General features: G+C 44.0%; 1 protein-coding gene across 10 annotated transcripts in view; it reads left to right on the top strand.

The window, feature by feature from the left end:
* LOC149286400 (rap1 GTPase-activating protein 2) overlaps positions 1 to 19,272 on the top strand; it is a 370,335-nt gene that overhangs the window by 174,676 nt on the left and 176,387 nt on the right. The window contains exon 1 of one of the 10 annotated variants that reach the window (XM_089494085.1): positions 12,970 to 14,271. The exons of the other annotated variants lie outside the window; for them this stretch is intronic. Within the exon in view, the coding sequence (XP_089350211.1) occupies positions 14,162 to 14,271 (110 nt within the window). The 5' untranslated portion in view covers positions 12,970 to 14,161. Of the gene's footprint in view, positions 1 to 12,969; positions 14,272 to 19,272 lie in introns of those variants that run through there. 10 annotated transcript variants of the gene reach the window in all.

The raw sequence follows: 19,272 nt of genomic DNA, 5'->3' as shown, positions 1-19,272 counted from the left end.
TCCCAATGTTGAGCTGTAATCTCTTTTCCTGGCGCTTGCATCCATTGCTCTGGGTCCTAGTCTTTGGAGCAGCAGAAAACAAGCTTCCTCCTTTCTCACTATGACATCCCTTCAAGTATTTAAACAGGACTATCTATCATATCAGCTCTTAACCTTCTCTTCTCCAGGCTAAACATCTACAGCTCCGTAAGTCATTCTCATAGGACATGGTTTCCAGACCCTTCACCATTTTAGTTGCCCTCCTTTGGACATGCTCCAGTTTCTCAACATCCAGGTGGGGCCTGACCAGAGCAGAATACAGTGACACTTGCATTGGCCTTTTTAGCTGCCGCATCGCACTGTTGACTCATGTTCAACTTGTGGTCTACTTGGACTCCTAGATCCCTTTCACATGTAGTTTCATTCAGCCATGTGCCCCCCATCCTATATCTGTGCATTTCATTTTTCCGCCCTAAGTGCAGTACCTTACATTTCTCCATGTTGAATTTCATTTTGTTTGCTTTGGCCCAGGTTTCTAATCTATTCAGGTCATTTTGAATTTTGATCCTGTCCTCTGGGGTATTAGCTACATGAGAAGACATGATTTACTAGAGAAGACAATAATGCTTGGTAAGGTAGAAGGCAGTAAGAAAAGAGGAAGACCACATTTCACATTGACTCCATCAAGGAAGCCATGTCCCTGAGCCTTCAGGACCAGAGCAGCACTGTTGAGGATAGGACGACATGGAGGTCTCTCATTTATAGGATTGCTGTAAGTTGAAGTTGACTTGACAGCAATTAACAATAAAAGGCTGCCATGTAAGAAAGAGCTCTGTGCCAGTTAGTATGCACATCAACCCCAAACTTCACAATACATTAATAGTATGGATTTGTATTTTCATAGAATCATAGAGGTGGAAGAGACAACAAGGGCCATCCAGTCCAATCCCCTGCCATGCAAAGTAAACACCATTTTCAGAAATGGTGTTTACTTTGTAGAGATTATTCAGGCAGTCAAAAGAAGCTTGTGGTTTGAAAGCAAGATTCATTCATTCATTCTCTCCCTCTTTCTCTTACACACACACACACATACACATACATGGAGGGTGAACATGTGAATGAACATATACAGAACTGACAAGCACAGATAATATTTTGATCCATCCCATTGATCAAGTGGCGATGAGTGTTAGGTGGCTGGAAATTAATCTGACTAAAGGTGGGAAAGTAGAGGAGGGGGTAGATGGAGGGGGTGGAAGAGACAACCACATTTGTGTTGTCATTCTCCACCTTGATGGAGGGAGGTGACCCTAAATGTCTCAAATGACACAACCATTTCTTTTTGGAGACTCGGAACATAGCCCCTTCCATCCTTCCCTGCCTAGCCACGATGTTCAATAATTCCTTCTCGAAAAACAAATGCAACAAATGCCCGTTTCTTTAGTGACAACCCAAAGTTAATCAGAATGGACCAGAGTAGATAAAGTTCTCTAACTAAAATTACAAATCCCAGGATTCCATAGGATGAAGCCATGATAGTGAAAGTGGCATAAATTCTGCAGCATAGCAGCAACCTCAGTCTCCAAACTCTGAAAGGCACCAATAGTCTGACCCTCTCAAAAATTTGTGCGATGACTTCTATATGAAAGAGTTTAAAGTTTAAAGGCTACCATGATCACAGACACACCACTGTCCTTGATGTGCGCAACATCTCAGTCAGCCAACAATTGTCCCAATGCCTTGGATGAGAAATGATCTGTGGTGTCTCCTCCTCATTCTTTCCCAGAGCTAGAAAGTAAATAATTTTTGAAAGGATTCCTTTGGTAACTGCCTGCTTTTTGCAAGTGCGACTTGGATCAGATTCCTTATCTTGGGAAGCTCTTTTAATGTCCGGACTAAAACATGGAGCAGCTTGGACTGAAACCTGGTATGGATGCCTCACAGACACCAGTCACTTTTCATAAGTGACTGATAAGGAGTTTGTTTTTAATACATTAGTATATTATTTTAGCATTTTAGCATTTGATAGTGTTGTGTTTTATCATCCGTTTTTGATTATACATGTTCGATGTTTCTCCCTTTTGTTTATTAAGAATAAACATCATCACCACCACCATCATCATCACCATCACATGGAGATCCCCAGGTGCCACCGAAGGCACTTTTCATGCACTCCAGCCTCTGAATCCAGTTGCTACTCTTGCAAAAATTAGCCATTGGTTCAGTGGTAGCAAACTCCTTTCTCATTGCTTTCTGCTATGGTAGGGATGATATCCTTTGGAGCCCCAGGGCTATGCAGCAAACCTGTCACTCATGGATCTTATATGAGTCATGTTCTAGTTCCTCTTTCTTTTATGAGTTGTTCACTTCTTTGAGGTACACCCCCTCCCTGGCTGTGAACCTCAGTTGTTGTTTTTTAAAATGATATCCTTCTTATGTGTCATAATATTAGAGTTGGAAGAGACCCCAAGGGCCATCCAGTCCAACCCCATTCTGCCATGCAGGAACTCTCAATCAAAACATCCCCAAAAGATGGCCATCCAGCCTCTGTTTAAAGACTTCCAAAGAAGGAGACTCTATCACTTTCCAAAGAAGTGTGTTCCACTGTCTAACAGCCCTTACTGTTGGGAAGTTCCTCCTAATGTTGAGGTGGAATCTCTTTTCCTGTAGCTTGCATCCATTGCTCCGGGTCCTAGTCTCTGGAGCAGCAGAAAACATGCTTGCTCCCTCCTTATAGGATAGCATAGCTTACTTGGTGTTAGGTATGGATTAGCCAACAGTTCCTTGCCCATCCCCCTTTTTACCATTAAAACCATGAATTAAAAGATAACATGTAATTGGTAACAAGAGGGATGGAACTCTGCACTTAGCTCATTCTTGCAAGGAAGAATTTAAAACCCCTAAACTTTTTTGACAGGCAATGAAACAGTAAGGCCATTTCAGGGACAAAAGAAAGAAGGCTTTTCACCTTGCCTCCCCAAACGGGAGTCATAAATGGCTGTTGCCCAGAGGTAGCCGCGTGCATCCAGCACTTAACACTGAAAAATCAGCTTGGGCTCCAGTGATTTTGAGGGTCACATTTTCACATGGACAAATTGTCCTTGTTGATCAGATGGGCCACCTGATGCGAGCAATTGGGGGAAAGAGGCCCAGAATAGACTTTCTGCCCATCAGGCTTGGTCTTTTTTCGTCCTTTTAAAAAAATCCTAACGCTTCTGTGGACTTGAGCAAACACATTTACTGCGGACTTTGCTAGACAACCCTCTGGTTTTTATTAATCATTGACATCAGGTGGCCCCGGGATCGCAGATGCACAAGCTGGCAAAGAATGAAGGAGTTCAGTAGCAGGAACAAATGTGATGGATTATTTTAAAGAACAAGGTTCTGAAGTTCAGCATTCTCTGAAGCCCAACCTGCCTCTATCCATCAGATTTCCAAACCTCCAAGCTATTTGTGGAATCGTAGAATCATAGAAACATAAAATCATAAAGTTGGAAGAGTTCACAAGGGCCACCCAGTCCAACCCCATTCTGCCATCAGATGGCCATCCAGCCTGTTTAAAGGTCTTCAATGGAAAGGGAAAGGTTATTAATGGCCACCAAAAGGGGGAACAAAAGGTTCACTTTTACAAACGTGCATATGCTAATTTATATAAATATGTACTGTCTTAGAAATTTTACTACCTGAGTCAAAGGACAGAGGTACATGCATGACAGTGAGCTTGGCTTCACTCAAGTGATTTCAGTAGAGCACAAGGCTCAAGGAATGCAAGCTTGGAGCAGGATGCTCTACAAGCTAGGAACTCAGGCTCAGAACTGAATCTACAAGCCCACTGGAGGGTTGGAAGAGGGGTCCTTTTATGCCCCTGAACATAACCTCAGGCTATGGCAACTTGGCGAACAAAGGCTTGATGACTTTATCTTTGTCTAAGCTGAAACTTACACAATGGATACACAAAGAAGAGGTTTGGCACTTTTCAGGAGGGGACAAATATCTCGATGGCTGAGCCATTAAGTCAATCACTGGCTTTCAAAAGAAGGAAGCTACTGCTTTTGTTTTCCTGCTTTGGGCAGCTTGCGAAACTAGTAGGCAACTCCCAAAACTGCTTGCTGAAAGGTTTAGAATCTGCCTTTTTTCTGTGACCAGGCCTAGCAAGGTTGCTGGCTACGTGGTCAGCTCGCTCTTAGGGTAATGGTGGCTAGCGATGGGGTCAGTCAGGGATCATAGATTCAGATCGCATGGCACCCAAAATTTATATAAGACCATACTTGATAACAGTTTGCGAATTATGATGTCGATTCTTCAGTCTCAGATCTGAACAATCACAATCTCCATCACTCAGGGTGCAGTTTTGCACATAATAGTAAACCCTATTGGGATTTACTTCTGAGCAGAACATGCATAGGGTTATACTGTTAAATGTTAAGTTTAAACATTAAACTTACTGGGCCACTTGAATACCACTAAACCTGCTGGCAATCAAAAGTATATATAACTGGGAATGTTGAGTGGAAAATAGGAGACAAATTGCTTGAGAAAGCCCTTTCCCCTGGAATTCAGATTAACATGGACATCTGTCCTACGATTCTTACATTTTTATTTCAATATCCAGCACATCCTCAAAGCCAGGCAAATCTGCAGGAGAGGATGCATCTCCTAAATTCAGATTTAACAGACAGACAGACACTCTTGTCTTTGTGATGTTTTTATTTTATTTTATTATCCAACATGTACACAGTACCAATGATAAAATACCCCAAACCCCCAAAATACCCCAAATCAATATTAATAATTCATATTTACTTATAATAATATGTGCAACAGTCAGGTAGTACTTAACATTTCCATTAAACTGACATTAAAAGACACATGACAGAACATTAAAGCTTGGGGTTTTTTTGCAAACAGGACTTTGTATAATGCAAACATTTTAGTACGTCGAAATCCCAGACCCATAACATGACCTATATTATTATTATTATTATTATTATTATTATTTATATAGCGCTGTAGATTTACACAGTGCTGGTATATAGATGATGATGTTGACAACAACAATGATAATAATGAATATAAATGCTTGTTTCATCAGTACTTTTACCTTGACCTTGCTGAAGCAACTTTGGTCAGAAGACTGCATCGAACACTATCAATTCAACGTTTTAGTACTAAGTGTGAGAAACATTTTTAATGGAACTTTAGGTTTTATTTCCCCTGGCCATGTTCCTAATTGTATATGATTTGCAACTACCATGGAAAAATGACTATTTTCTGGAACTACAGCACTGATAGTTTGCAACTGGACATAGATCAGCATGGACTGTATGTACATCATGTTACACAATTTGCAGGAGTTACACCATGGAGTACAAGAAAAATTGTCAGTATCATCTATACCAGGTGGGGATAAAGTTTAGCCCTACAAATGTTGTTGAACTACAGTACACATTTCCAGCAACTGCAGTTGACTGAGCAATCGATAGGTTGCTGGGAGTTGCAATCCAACAATATTTGGTCTGGCTTGGTTTATGCAGTCAGCAGGTCTCCAGAATTGCTTGGTTTGAAAATTGATTTGATAATGATAACGTGGAAATTGGGAAATTTATTAGCATAGACACTAATGATTGAGAGTTCCTGCATGGCAGGTGGTTGGACTGGATGGCCCTTGTGGTCTCTTCCAATTCAATTATTCTGTGATTCTATGATTTATTTTGGCAAGATTTCATTAATTAACTTGTGGATCAAAGTGTTAGCGTTGGACTAGATCAGAGGATTTACAGAGAGTAATATGGAAGTTGTCACTTAAAGGACCACATTTTGCTAGAAGGTCCTTTCAAAGAGCCCCTTTTGTCACAACAACTTGCCTTCTCACCTGGGATTTCCCCCACATTGATTTTATGTATGTATTCGCCTTTGTGGAGTCAATGTGGTGTAGTGGTTTGAGCATTGGACTATAACACAGGAGACCCGGGTTCAAATTCCCGCTCAGCCATGAAAAACTATTGGGTGACTTTGAGCAAGTCGCACACTCTCAGCCTCAGAAAACTCTGAAATAGGTTCACCTTAGTATCACAAATGACGTGATGACACTCAACAAAACAGCAATATGTTTTTTCAGGTTGCCTGTGTACTTATGGCAACCCCACGAATTTCATAGGATTTTCTTAGGAAATGAATACTTAGAAGTGGTTTTGCCAGTTCCTGTCTCTAAAATATAATCTACATCTTGGAATCGAAAGCATTCATGGCCGGCATCCATAGTTTTTTGTGGGTTTTTTGGGGCAATGTGGCCATGTTCTAAAAGAGTTTCTTCCAGACATTTCGCCAGCATCTGTGGCTGGCATCTTCAGAGAATGCTGACATGGATGTTAATATGTACCCCACTCTCTTCTATGCCAGCATTATCTGAAGATGCCAGCCACAGATGCTGGTGAAACTTCAGGAAGAAATTCTTCTAGAACATGGCCACATTGCCTGAAAAACCCACAAAAAACTATCATCTACATCATTTGGCAGTTTCTCATTCAAGTACTAGCCAGGGCTGACCCTGTTTGACTTCCAAGATGAGATACAATCTGGTGCCATTGGGACATTTCCAGTAATAGGATTAATACCGGTGAATGGTGGCAGTCCAACACTTCTGAGGATCTTCGGGTTGAGGAAGGCTGTCCTGAAGCGTGGGATCTCCTTATCTTACAATTGCTCTAGTTCTGTTTTTATCCATATTCATCTCTCTTTTCTTCCTTCCTCTTCAGCACACACATTTCACTCACTCTTCAAATGCCTTAGAATCATAGAATCGTAGAAAAATAGAGTTGGATGAGACCGCAAGGACCATCCAGTCCAACCCCATTCTGCCATGCAGGAACTCATGTTAATGCTTAATAAGAAGTTATTCATTTCAGTTAGAGGTCACTATTCCTCCTCAAGTATAGCACAAAATGGATAGCCACAGAGACCGGTCAGTGATTTAAGAGTGAAAATTCGTCTGATCTTGGGTGCATCTACACTGTAGAAATAATACAGTTTAACACAGTGATGGTGAACCTTTTAGAGGCCGAGTGCCCAAACTGCAACCCAAAACCCACTTATTTATTGCAAAGTGCCATGGCCCTCTGGCTTTCTAGTAACAAACTCTGGCAAACTCTGTGCTGGGGCGATGGCACATGTGCCCACAGAGAGGGCTCTGAGTGCCACCTCTGGCACGCGTGCCATAGGTTTGCCATCACTGGTTTAAAACCACTTTAACTGCGATGGCTCCAGCCTACAGAAACCTGGGATTAGTAATTTTAGTAGACTCACTGGGATTAGTGAGTCCCCAGCATGCTTTTGTAAAACTGCAAATTCCAGGCTTCCATAGCATGGAGCTACAGCACTTAAAGTGGTGCCAAACTGCATTGTTTCGACAGTGTAGATGCACCTATTGCTGAGTGTCTCTGAGCATATGCAAAACATTTTTTCCGCACAACCGAATCACTGCCTCTTTTCTGCCTCCTCACTTTCCATCAAGAAAGGCAACCTGCAAAGATCAGAGCATGTGTTTTGGATGCGGAGCCAGGGATCCCAAATCTGGTTTGTAACACCTGCATTTTGAATGATGAAGGATCTAATAAGCCCGTTCTTCCCTGTATCCCTGGATCCATCTTTTTAACTGTATAACTCAGGGGTCGGCAACCTCCGGCCTGCGGGCCGGATGCGGCCCCCGGCTGCTGCTGCCGCCGCCGCCGCCACCACCACCACCACCACCACCACCACGAGCGGCGGGCGCAGCTTTTTGCCGCTCTGGACGGCACCATTTTTTCGTCTAAAATGGCAGCAAAGTCTCGCTCGACCTTCTCTGAGGTCGCGCGAGACTTCGCCACCATTTTGGGCAAAAAAATGGCGGCGCCCAGAGGCGAAGTCTCGCGTGACCACAGAAAAGGTCGCGCAAGACTTCGGCCTCCAGGAGGCCCGCTGCAGCCGCCAGAGCCCTCGAATAGGGCTCCGACAGTGGCAGCGGGCCTCTGGGAAGCCCGGTGCCGTTGCTGGCGCCAGCAGGCGGGCTGCCAGAACCAAGGAGCCTCGCTATAGCGAGGTCTCCTTGGCCCTGGCCGGCTCCCTGCGCCGGCGGGCGGGCTGCCAGAGCCAAGGAGCCCCGCTGCAGCGAGGTCTCCTTGGCCCTGGCTGGCTCTCTCCGCCGGCGGGAGGACTGCCAGAGCCAAGGAACCTCGCTGCAGCGAGGTCTCCTTGGCCCTGGCCGGCTCTCTCCAGGCAGGTAAGGAAGGGGCGGAGGAGGAGGAAGAGGAAGGAGGAAGAGGAGGAGGAGGAAGTTAGGAAGGAGGAAGAGGAGGGAGGAGGAGGAGGGAGGAAGGAAGAAGAGGAAGGAGGAGGAGGAAGGAAAGAAGGAGGAGGAAGAGGAGGAGGGAGGGAGGGAGGAAGAGAAGCAGGGAGGAAGAAGAGGAGGAAGAGGGAGAAAGAAGAAGAGGAGGGAGAAAGAAGAGGAGGAAGGAGGAAGAGAAGGAGGAAGAAAGGGGAGGGAGGAAGGAAGGAGGAGGAGTGCATTTCAGTTTATTTTCAGTGCATTTAATGCTAAAAGGTCTACTGTAACAATGATAGTGGTGGTGGTGGTCGTGGTGATGGTGATGATGATGAGTGAGCTTGAGAGCCATGCAACTACTGTTTCTGAAGCTGAGAAAGTGTTACCTTCCAAAGTGTGCTTTTAATGCTAACAAGTCTCCCTTGCTTTGACAATGATAGTGTGGTGATGGTGATGATGATGAGTGAGCTTGAGAGCCATGCAACTACTGTTTCTGAAGCTGAGAAAGTGTCACCTTCCAAAGTGTGTTTTGTGTGCTTTTAATGCTAACAAGTCTCCCTTGCTTTGACAATGATAGTGTGGTGATGGTGATGATGATGAGTGAGCTTGAGAGCCATGCAACTACTGTTTTTGAAGCTGAGAAAGTGTCACCTTCCAAAGTGTGTTTTGTGTGCTTTTAATGCTAACAAGTCTCCCTTGCTTTGACAATGATAGTGTGGTGATGGTAATGATGATGAGTGAGCTTGAGAGCCATGCAACTACTGTTTTTGAAGCTGAGAAAGTGTCACCTTCCAAAGTGTGTTTTGGGTGCTTTTAATGCTAACAAGTCTCCCTTGCTTTGACAATGATAGTGTGGTGATGGTAATGATGATGAGTGAGCCTGAGAGGCAGGCAACTACTGTTTCTGAAGCTGAGAGAGTGTCACCTTCCAAAGTGTGAAATGCACAAATGTGCTGTTGTGTGTGTTTTGGAATGCATTTTGGGGGTGTTTGTCCAGAAAGGGACCAAGGAGGAGAGGGCGGGCACACGCCTCCTCCTCCTTGCGGGGCTTCGGTGGAGGCTCCGCCCCTGGAGGGTGGAAGCTCTGCCCCCAGCATGCTGCCCCGCCCCCGGAGGGTGGAAGCTCCACCCCTCGGCTTTGGCCCCCCGACTTGTCTGAGGGACAGCAACCCGGCCCCCGGCTCCAAAAGGTTGCCTACCCCTGGTATAACTGGGTGTTTGGGTAAGAGAAGGGATAGAAATCAGGATGGAAAAAGAGAAAGGGGCAATACTAGGAGGAAAGATATTTAGCAATGGGATTGTGGAAAACATTTGACTCAATGATCCAAGAGTCTAGCAGTGTGTGACTACTGTAATACACTAAAGAATTGCAAATGGTTTCATTTTGGTGCACCCAGATATTATTATAATTTATATTATACAATAATGTGCATTATAAATCATTCCAGAATATAATCAGTAGAGGAAGTGAAGTTACTTAGTAAAGTTACAGGGCACTCTCACCTTGCAATAATCTCCTTTCTTTCTTATAGTCTCATATAGGCTGCCAAAGGTTCTTGGTCTTTTGCTAAGCGAACACATCACTCCTCCATAATGTTTCATTTCAAGATTAGCTCTTTAATTCTTTTTAAAATTCTTTCCCCAAATTAGCTGTCCTTTTGTTCCAAGAAGCCAAAATTTGGCTTTAAAGTTCCAACTGCATTTATCAGACCACCAAGGCATCAAAAGAGTCCAATAACAACCTTTCAAAATGTGCTTTGGTGAAATGGGATTCTCTTGGCCATTTTGGCCTGGATTCTGGAAAGCCCTCTCTCTTGCTCTTCCCTGCTTTCTCCTCAAAAATTCACAGTCTGTTGTTAGTTTCCCTAACAATTTCCTCCATTTCCAATATAGTCTGATCTCTGTATCCACAGATGCTTCATCCAGAGATTCATAGAATCATAGAACTAGACGGGACTACAAGTAGGGTTGCCATTTCACAGCACTGGGCAGGACTTTCCCACCTTCTGGGGGGCATGCACAGTCCCACCCCGCCCTCCCCCCATTCCTGGGTGGCTGCCCAATTCAGTGCTACCAGTCTGCTGCCTCCCTTTTATACAGTGCTGAGCCCAGGGAGTGCAGCAGCAGCAGGGCTGGAGCTAGCAGGGGGCGGGGTCTGCTGGTCTGCCCTGCCTCTATTGGCCAGCCCTCTCAAGGAGCCAGCCCTCTGCTTCCTTATTTGGGTATGCTCCAACTTCCAAGTGGAGAGGGCTTTGCAGGCAAGCTGCTTTTTGTTCTTTTTCATCCCCTCTTTCCCCTCCTCCTCTTCTTCTTGTTATTCCGTTTTTTTCTTCTCCTCCTCTTCCTTTTCTTCCACTCTTCCTCCTCTCCTTTTTCTTCCTTTCTTCCTCCTCCTCCTCCTCCTCTTCTTTTTCTTTTTTTCCTATTCTTCTTCTTTCTCCTACTTTTCTTTCTCCTTCCCCTTTTTTCTCCTCCTCCCCCTTCCTCCTCTGCTGTTGTTGTTGGTATTGTTGTTGTTGTGTGCCCAACTCCTTTCTGACTTATGGCAACCCTGCCTCTAGCCCCCTTATTTATCCCCCTCTCTCTAAGCCCCTCTCCTCTTCTTCTCAGGGGTCCAAGACTTCTCAAGGCTTTGCCCCCATTAGAAAAGAAAAAATACTTTGCAAGGGATCTGACCCATAAATCCCCCCAAAGTTGAGACATACCTGGGGAAAAAGAGGGGGTGAGGGGTTTTTTTGGGGGGGTTGGAGGGGGCAAGGAGAAGGAGGAAGGGGGGGTTGCTAAGAAGGCTTGGGAGTGGGAAATGTAGTTTGCAGTGGCACAAGGGACTGCCTGTGGTCTTGCAAATACTATGCCTGCTTGGGAGTGGGAAATGTAGTTGTAGAATTGGGTGGGGGGGGTTGGCCAGAAAGAGAAGTACATTTCTGCCATCTGTCTAGGAATAATGCCAAAATGTCCTCCATTTTGAGCATGTGTAAGAAACATGCATTTATATTAACATTTTTTAAAAATCACTTTAATGTGTCCTCCATTTTTAAAAATGTGTCCTACATTTGAAAATGTTGCCCTACATTTGTCCTACATTTGTCCTGGTTTGGAGGTCCTGACGTATGGCAACCCTAACCACAAGGCCCATCCAATCCAAGCCTCTGCCTTGCAAGATTCCACCAGCCACAGCTTGAAATATATATACACTCGGCCCTCGGGTTACGAAATTAATCCGTTCCGCCGCCATTTTCGTAACCCGGAAGGCTTCGTAAGCCGAGAAAGCCATAGGCGCTAATGGAGAAAAGCCGCGATTTGGTGCGAAATAGCGCCGAAAAGCACCAAAAGGTTATTCGTAACCCGGAATAACCTTCGTAACCCGGAAATTTTTTTTTTTTCGTAACCCGGAAATTTCGTATCCCGGCGCATTCGTATCCCGGGGTAAGAGTGTATTTAAAATATATAAATAACCAAACCTTGATTTTGCCATTTTTATATAAGGGATACTTTTTTATTTTGCCATTAATGGGACTTGAGCATCCCTGGATTTCGGTATCTACAGAAGTATACAAAATACAGGGCCCACTGTATTTCTTCTTCTGAGACAGCAAGCCTTCTTTATTGAAAATGACAATTATAACAAATTATAACAACACAGTTCACTTAAGTGTGTGTGTGTGATTAACACCAACAATAATTGGGGAATGTAGAAAGTTAGGTGAAATCACTAGAAAAAAATAGTGAATTAATAAGTTTATGAATAAGTTGTTTCCAAGTTCTGGTCCCCAGGTTCTCCAAGTGCTGTGCAGACATGGCAAAAAGCACAATCTGGGATGTCTGCATGCAAAGCACATGCTCTGTCGCTAAATTATGACCCAAGGGATGTCATATTGAGGATACAACAAGCTTCTTTTCTGCTGTTCCAGAGAATAGGACATGGAACAATGGATTCAAGCTACAGGAAGAGATTTAACCTAAACCTTAGGAAGAACCTCCTGACAGTAAGAGCAGTTCAATAGTGGAAAACACTTCCTTGGAGAGTGGTAGAGTCTCCTCCCTTGGAGGTCTTTAAGCAGAAGCTGGATGTCCATCTGTCGGGGATGCTTTGATTGAGAGTTCCTGCATGGCAGAATGGGGGTGGACTTGTGGTCTCTTCCAACTCTATGATTCCATAATCCCATTTGTTACATATAGGATTGTGACCAATATCTGGCTATTTCATTTTTCCAGGCAAAAAGGGAGGGTAAACCTTCCAAGGAGGAAGAAATATTTCTTAAGAGCCCAATCATCACATTGATAACTTATTGGACAGTATTTGCATTCTTTCTTCTTTAGTTTTATTTTACTTCTGTGACTTCTTTTTTAAAAGAAGCCCCTATTTTCTTCCTATAGTTATTTTCATTTACTATCCATTTTCTTTACTGTTGTAAGCTGCCCTGATTCTTGATGATTGGGTGGGCTATAAATAAATCTTTATTATTATTATTATTATTATTATTATTATTATCATTAAGATTATTTTTCCTGGGAATAATTACATGGATGATCTCCAGCAATGACATCACAACATTGTGCAGTACAGTAGATTATTCACATAATGATTTCACAAAGCCAACTGAGAGTCGGGGAAATGTTTACCAAAAGACTTTCACTTGATTCTAGAATAATGTCCAAGGAGTGCAAACAGTGCTTACTTTTCACTCTGTGTGTGTGTGTGTGTGTGTGGCAAGAAGTTTCCTCCTTTCAATTCAACCATTGCTGTATCTGATCCTTGACAATCCAGGATATTTTCATCCCGCTTCCAGCTTGCACAGAGGATCACAGTTCCATGCCATACACAACCAGACAGTTGCAAATCAAGCTCCTTTCATTTTAATACTCTTAAAATGTTTCTAATCCCAAAGAGCAATCAGTAAATGACATCCAGCGAGGAGCGAGGAAACAACGTGTGTTTTGCAAAAGCATCCAGTACAGATGCAGCAGCTACACACCGACAGTTGCTGTGCGGAGAACAATCTGCCGAATAGCTCATTTCCCTTGATAACAGAGCAAAGGAAACACCGAATACAGAAGAATGCTTACAAATAACAATCACCGATGATCGATTCATCATACCCACCTTATGGGAAGCTTTGGTTTCCCCCCAGCATGTCAAACCACTGAAGCTTCTACCTGCTTCCAGTGTTTATCTATTAAATGTGCCCATGAATCTTCCATCAAGCAGTTTGAGAGCAAGCGACAACCAGGTTTGGTGGCAATGAAAGGACGCCGGGTCCCAAGCAGTCCTGTCATTTCAGCTTGGGAATATTGATCCAGGAGAACGCATGGCCAACTTTTGATGAGAAGTCTCAATCCTTTTCACTTCTGATGAAACATATTTTCTAAAGCAACAACAGCTAAAAACACATCAGCATGCTTTCAAGGCGACCCTTCCGCTCCTGTTCTTCTTTTGCAGGGAGGAAAAAAGGTTGACGGCTGTGCAGCGCAGGCGTGACAGATTGGCAAAAGCCAGGGACCACATGTGCAAGTGGCTGGCGAACCCGAAAGCAACTTCATTGACTCTGGAATGCCACCCTTTCTCGTTGACAGTTTAGCAAACCCCAGAGAGAACATGGCTTAGAGTAGGCGCTGGCCAAGGAAAAGGGCAGGCAAGCTCCAGGTGACTTGAAGGTCGTGGAAGTGGGAACAGTCACCTGTTCAGGCTTACCTATCAGATTGGCCTAACCAGGCAGAAAAGAAAGGGAGAGCGAGAAAGAGGGAGGGAAGGAGGGAGGGAGTGGAATAATGAGCATGTGTGCCTAAGGCAGGCAAGGGAGGAGGTCTGTACTTTTGCAAAAGCAGGTCTCTTGCCAAGGGCTGGTGATTTTGGCAGCCCCAGTTTGTCGAAGTGTCACCTGAGCGATGTCACAACCTCCTCCCGGTAGGATGCATTCCAAACGCGCAGGAATCCGAGCCGCTGTTGTGCTTATAGGTTTGTTACACAAGTCCCGAAAGCAAAATAAAGAGAAAAGGTAATGCACATGCTTTACTATCTCATTCCTCTCTCTTTCTCTGTTGTGCTTTGACTCTGTCTCTTTCAGGGAAGGGGTGGCAAGGTGGTGGTCGTGGTGAGGATGGCACAGCAGTTTGGAATTGCTGCTGCAGTTTGGAAATGCAGAGGGCGGAGAAGCCAATATGTATAGCCATCAGTGTAATGTGTCCATCTGCTTAGGGCAGTTGGTGTTTTTGATGTGGTGCTATCAGAATGGCTACTCCGGTCCAGCCAGGTGCAGTAGACTTGGCTGTGAAACCAAAAAGTAATCGAGACTGCAAAAATACTCGAGCCAGGTGTATTCTTCTCCACCAGTAAGAATTGGATGCTGTATCCGTGTAACTTGGCACCAAGTTGTGCCAACCTCTTTAGATGTAGAAAAGCAACATATCCTGACAGTAAGCGCTTTTCAACAGTGGAACACACTCCTTCCTCGGAGTGTAGTGGAGTCCCCTTCCTTGGAGGTCTTTAAGCAGAGGCTGGATGGCCATCTGTCAGATATGCTTTGAGTGAGAGTTCCTGCATGGCAGAATGGGGTTGGACTGGATGGCCCTTGGGGTCTATTCCAACTCTGTTATTCTAGGATTCTATGATTCTACTTTCTCTCCTTACCTGCAGACCTTAAAAACACCTATTTCTTATACCGATAGCTCTGATGTCGGTTTGTAAGAAGCGTCCCTTTTCCTGGGGGTGGGAGGAGCTGTTGTGATTTTGTAACTTTTGTTCGCGAAACGACGGACAGCGCTTACTGTACAGAAGCCAAGGGAACAGTCTGTTGGCACTGTGTTGTGTTCTCCTCTTAGAGATCAGTGACGATGGCGGATGTAGCAATTGCTTTTCCATCCCCCTTCGCATGGTGACAGATGCTTTTGTTTGCTTCACAGCATTGAGCTTGATCTGAAGCACTTTTAATTTTTCAGCAATGCTGATTTTTATTTTAAAAACCCCCTACAATCTATATAGTAGAGAAAGCTCTATTATTGTGGGAGGAAGGGAGTTAGACAGAGAAATATGGTTGTCATTAATATTAGGATTAGCATTGATTTTTGATGATGATGATGATGTTGATGATCATGACTGATGAGTTTGTTGTCTGTTTCTAATTGGAGAAAGGAGGAAGACAGAACTGAAAGTACATTGCAAAGTACATTAAATTAGTTACTTTAAATTGGTTCCAAACAACACAAGCAAGCAGCTGAGTTGGAAGCAGAGTGTTTCACTTTAACAAGGGAAAATCCCTGGGCTAGAAAGTGGGGCCAGAACGCATTCATGTGAATTCGCTAGTTCAGCGAATTTATGTGAATTCGAATTGCGTTCAAACTGACTTCCCATTGCCCGAAACTAGCTTCCCATTGCCTAAAATTGTTGTGATCACCTCTCGCGCAATAACGTAAAACCCCACGATTGCGTCCAGACTGACTTCCCATTGTCTGTGTAGCATCAACTATGTCCATGACAGTTTGCAAAGTGTGTGTGTATGTGTGTGTATGTGTGTACCTTCAAGTCACCTCTTGGTTTATGATGGTATGACACTTTGCAGGAGGACAAACCTGTATCCCAAGTAACTTACAATCAAATGCAAGAGGATGGCATAGTGGTTTAACCAGGATTCAAATTCCAGCTTGCAAACTCACTGGGGGTGACTTTGTGCAAGGCTCACTTTCTCAGCCTCAGAGGAAGAGAAAGGCAAAGAAGCACCATGATAGTTTCACCTTAGGGTTGCCATAAGTCAGAAACAATTTGAAGGCACACAACAGCAACAACAAAGGAGGGTTGACAGGGAAGAGGAATATGGAAGCTTTAGATGTTGTTGGACTGCAGCTCTCATCAGCCCCAGCCAGCAAGGCTAAGAGTGAAGGATAAATGTAATTTAGAAGCATCAGAGGGAGGAATGTTAGGGTCTCCATCTTTAGAAGAATAAGCATTTGAATGAATTTATTATGGCAGACAACCAGCATAAAACGTTTAGAAAAAATTCCTTACGTCCAGTTATAAACATTTATATTCCAGCATATCATATAAATGCATTAGTACATACACATGTTAAGGATAAAACTTTGAACCATGTTTCTGGAAGGATTTAGGAATACAAAAATAATTGATTATCTACTATCAAAATAACTGCGAGGAGATTATAAGCATTCATATTTTGGGTCTACTTTCTCGGATTTTAATTAATTGTTTGACCTGGGAAAGGCAGAGGTGAAAGGGACAGGAAATGGAGATGAAAAGGGGGAAAGAATAAGCATTTCTTTCCGTTCCCTTGTACGCTGACTTGTTTACAGTGAGGGATGAATATTAGGACGCTGTGCCAAAAGCTTTAAGGGCAAAAAAGCAGGTGTCAGTATTGTCTCAGCATGATGTCTTGTCAAGGCAAATACATTTTGTCAAACTACTCTCTGCCCCCATGTGGGCTGGCACATGTACAGTCCAGTTCATTGTGTCTCTGCTTAGGGGTAAATGCCATTGAGATGAGTGGGGTTCATCCCTTCATACGCAGATGGAGAACCGATGGTTCTACCGATTTTCCTGAATGAAAACTCCCCATCAACCCCACACTTTGGCCAGGCTGGTTAAGGCTGATGAGATTTGAGGCACACCACCATGTGGATGAGCACAGGTGCCCTACTTCTTGGACATAGGACTGCAGCCACATTGCCATAATTCGGTTTCGTCTGATGGGGCCAGAGATTCTATGCTTTCTTGTGCCACAGAAATGGGCTTAATGTGACCCTTTCCATATTTAGGCCAGGTATAGACTTCCCAAAAAGGGAGGCCTGCCGGTGCCTTTTCTGCAGCTGCCAAACCACTCAGCTTCCATGTGGAGAAAAAAGAACCCGCAAAAAGTGGGTCCTTTTTGTGCCGCACCAGTTATGCCTGAGTGCGCCAATGGCGCACTCTAGATGTAACTGGCGCGGCACGATGTGTGGATGCTATGCATCTGTCACATCACAATGGCGGCGCCCATATACATGGGGTGCCGCCATTGTTACGGCGCCGCACCATACTAGAGTTAGGGACCGTGCAGTTGCCGCATGGTCTCTTAACCCTAGTATGCTGCCAGCACAGCGCATTTGGCCCATCTGGACCAGGCCATACTAAAAAATGAAGCCATTTTCATCTCAACAGGAGAAAACAAGCATCTGTCAGATATGGTTTGATGGAGAGTTCCTGCATGGCAGGGGGTTGGACTAGATGGTCTTTGGGGTTTCTTCCAACTCTATTATTCTATGATTCTATGATTGTATTAATTCTGCACAGGATAAACCATGTGGGCCTTAAGGTGCCATGCCAGGTTTTGTTGGTTTTCACCACAGCAGAATCACTTGGCTAATGTTCTTCTGGAGCCGATCCAAAGGAGGCAATGCTCATTTGGCTCGATTAGTTTGGCGCATGTTATTCTTCCTTCTCCCTTCTTCCTCTAAGAAGTTAAAGGGATCAATTTAGGAGGCAAAAATAACTGCTCAGGACTTGGGCCTTAATCCTATTAGACAATTTGCAATTGGTTAACAAATGCCACTCTTTGCTTTCTGTGAAAGTGGGTATGTTAGGAAGAAGCTGGAGAGATACGACATGGTTTCTTGCTTCCCAAGAGACTCAAGTTCAAACTCCATTTAGCCATGAAAATTTACAGGTCAGCTTGGTCTCCTCATTCTGATTCAATGCAGCTTATATGATACTTTTTGGTTTCAAAAGATTGCATACAGATGTCTGTGCCATTATGGTTTGTCTGGTGACTCTATCACTGCAGTATGGAATTTGCAATATAATTCATAGGACAGTTGTGAAGACTGGCAGTGGTTTTGTGTCCAGTGACCATGGAGGGTATACAAGTGAAATAAATACTTCCCTGCAAACAAACATTTCAGTGGCTGCCTAGTGATAGGTTATGAGAACTCTGGAGACCAGGGTTCGAATCCCCACTCAACCATGGAAAGCCATTGGGTGACCTTGGGCAAGCCACACTCTCTCAGCCTCAGACGAAGGCAAAAGCAAAGCCTCTCTGAACAACTCTTGCCAAGAAAACCTCATGATAGGGTTGCCTTAGGGTCGCCCATAAGGTGGAAATGACTTGAATGTATGCAACAAATGTCAAGGTCTTTGTCAAGAGAGGATACTGGAACCATAATTGTTTTTTCCACAACGAAAATGGTGAAAATAGGTAAATCCCTGTTGGAGTTCAGTTTTCCATAAAATAAATGGCACATGCTTAGGAATTCCTTGAGGCTTCTTCTAAAAAATACAGTAGATGACATGTGCTCAGCATCTGGTAGCCACCAACTATTGTGTGCCATCAATCTCTGTCTGTCTGTCTATCTATCTATCTATCTATCTATCTATCTATCTATCTTGGAAGCATTTTCTAATGGTCAGCACACAGCTGTCAACCAAACAAAAGCTCACAGAAATAAGGGTTGTGGTGTATGTGTATCTTTAATTCCAAAACAGATGGGAAAGTATAATTGTTCCAAAGAACTGACATAGCTGGCCATGGGCTTTGCTGGATAGATTGAGGGTAGGTCTTTACTAGTTCTGTTTTGTAAAAACAGAAAAGGAGGAATGAATTGCTCAGGATATGGCTAGAGACCCCTTTCAGCTCAGTTCTGTCCTGCGATGGCCTCCTGCTGTTTGACTTCCCTGACTGTTGATTGTTCATCTGTCTCTTTCTTGAGCTTCCAGTCATGCTGTGACTTTGGAGTGACTTTATTTCCAGGATTGTTGTGGCCTGGTAGATGGCTTTACTGCTCATGACTTCATGGTTGAGGTGACATTTTAGGGTCCCCTTCTAGTTGTGTATGAAAGTGGCATGAGTGTCTCTTATCCTGCCATATCTCCCACACTTTCCTTTCTTCATGGTGTTAGTGGTACCCATATCAGTAGGAGGATCAATTGACTCTTGGGTCCTGTCTGCATGGACCCAAATGTCCAATTCTCCCCTGTTCTGGCATTATTCTGTCTGGACAATGTGCATGCCAACCTC

Source organism: Sceloporus occidentalis, unplaced genomic scaffold, assembly GCF_023333645.1.
Source record: "Sceloporus occidentalis isolate IW3139 unplaced genomic scaffold, rSceOcc1.0.p SCAF_69, whole genome shotgun sequence".
Lineage (NCBI taxonomy): Eukaryota > Metazoa > Chordata > Lepidosauria > Squamata > Phrynosomatidae > Sceloporus > Sceloporus occidentalis.
The sequence above is the reverse complement of the archived record's forward strand: the minus strand, read 5'-3'. Positions and strand labels throughout refer to the sequence as shown.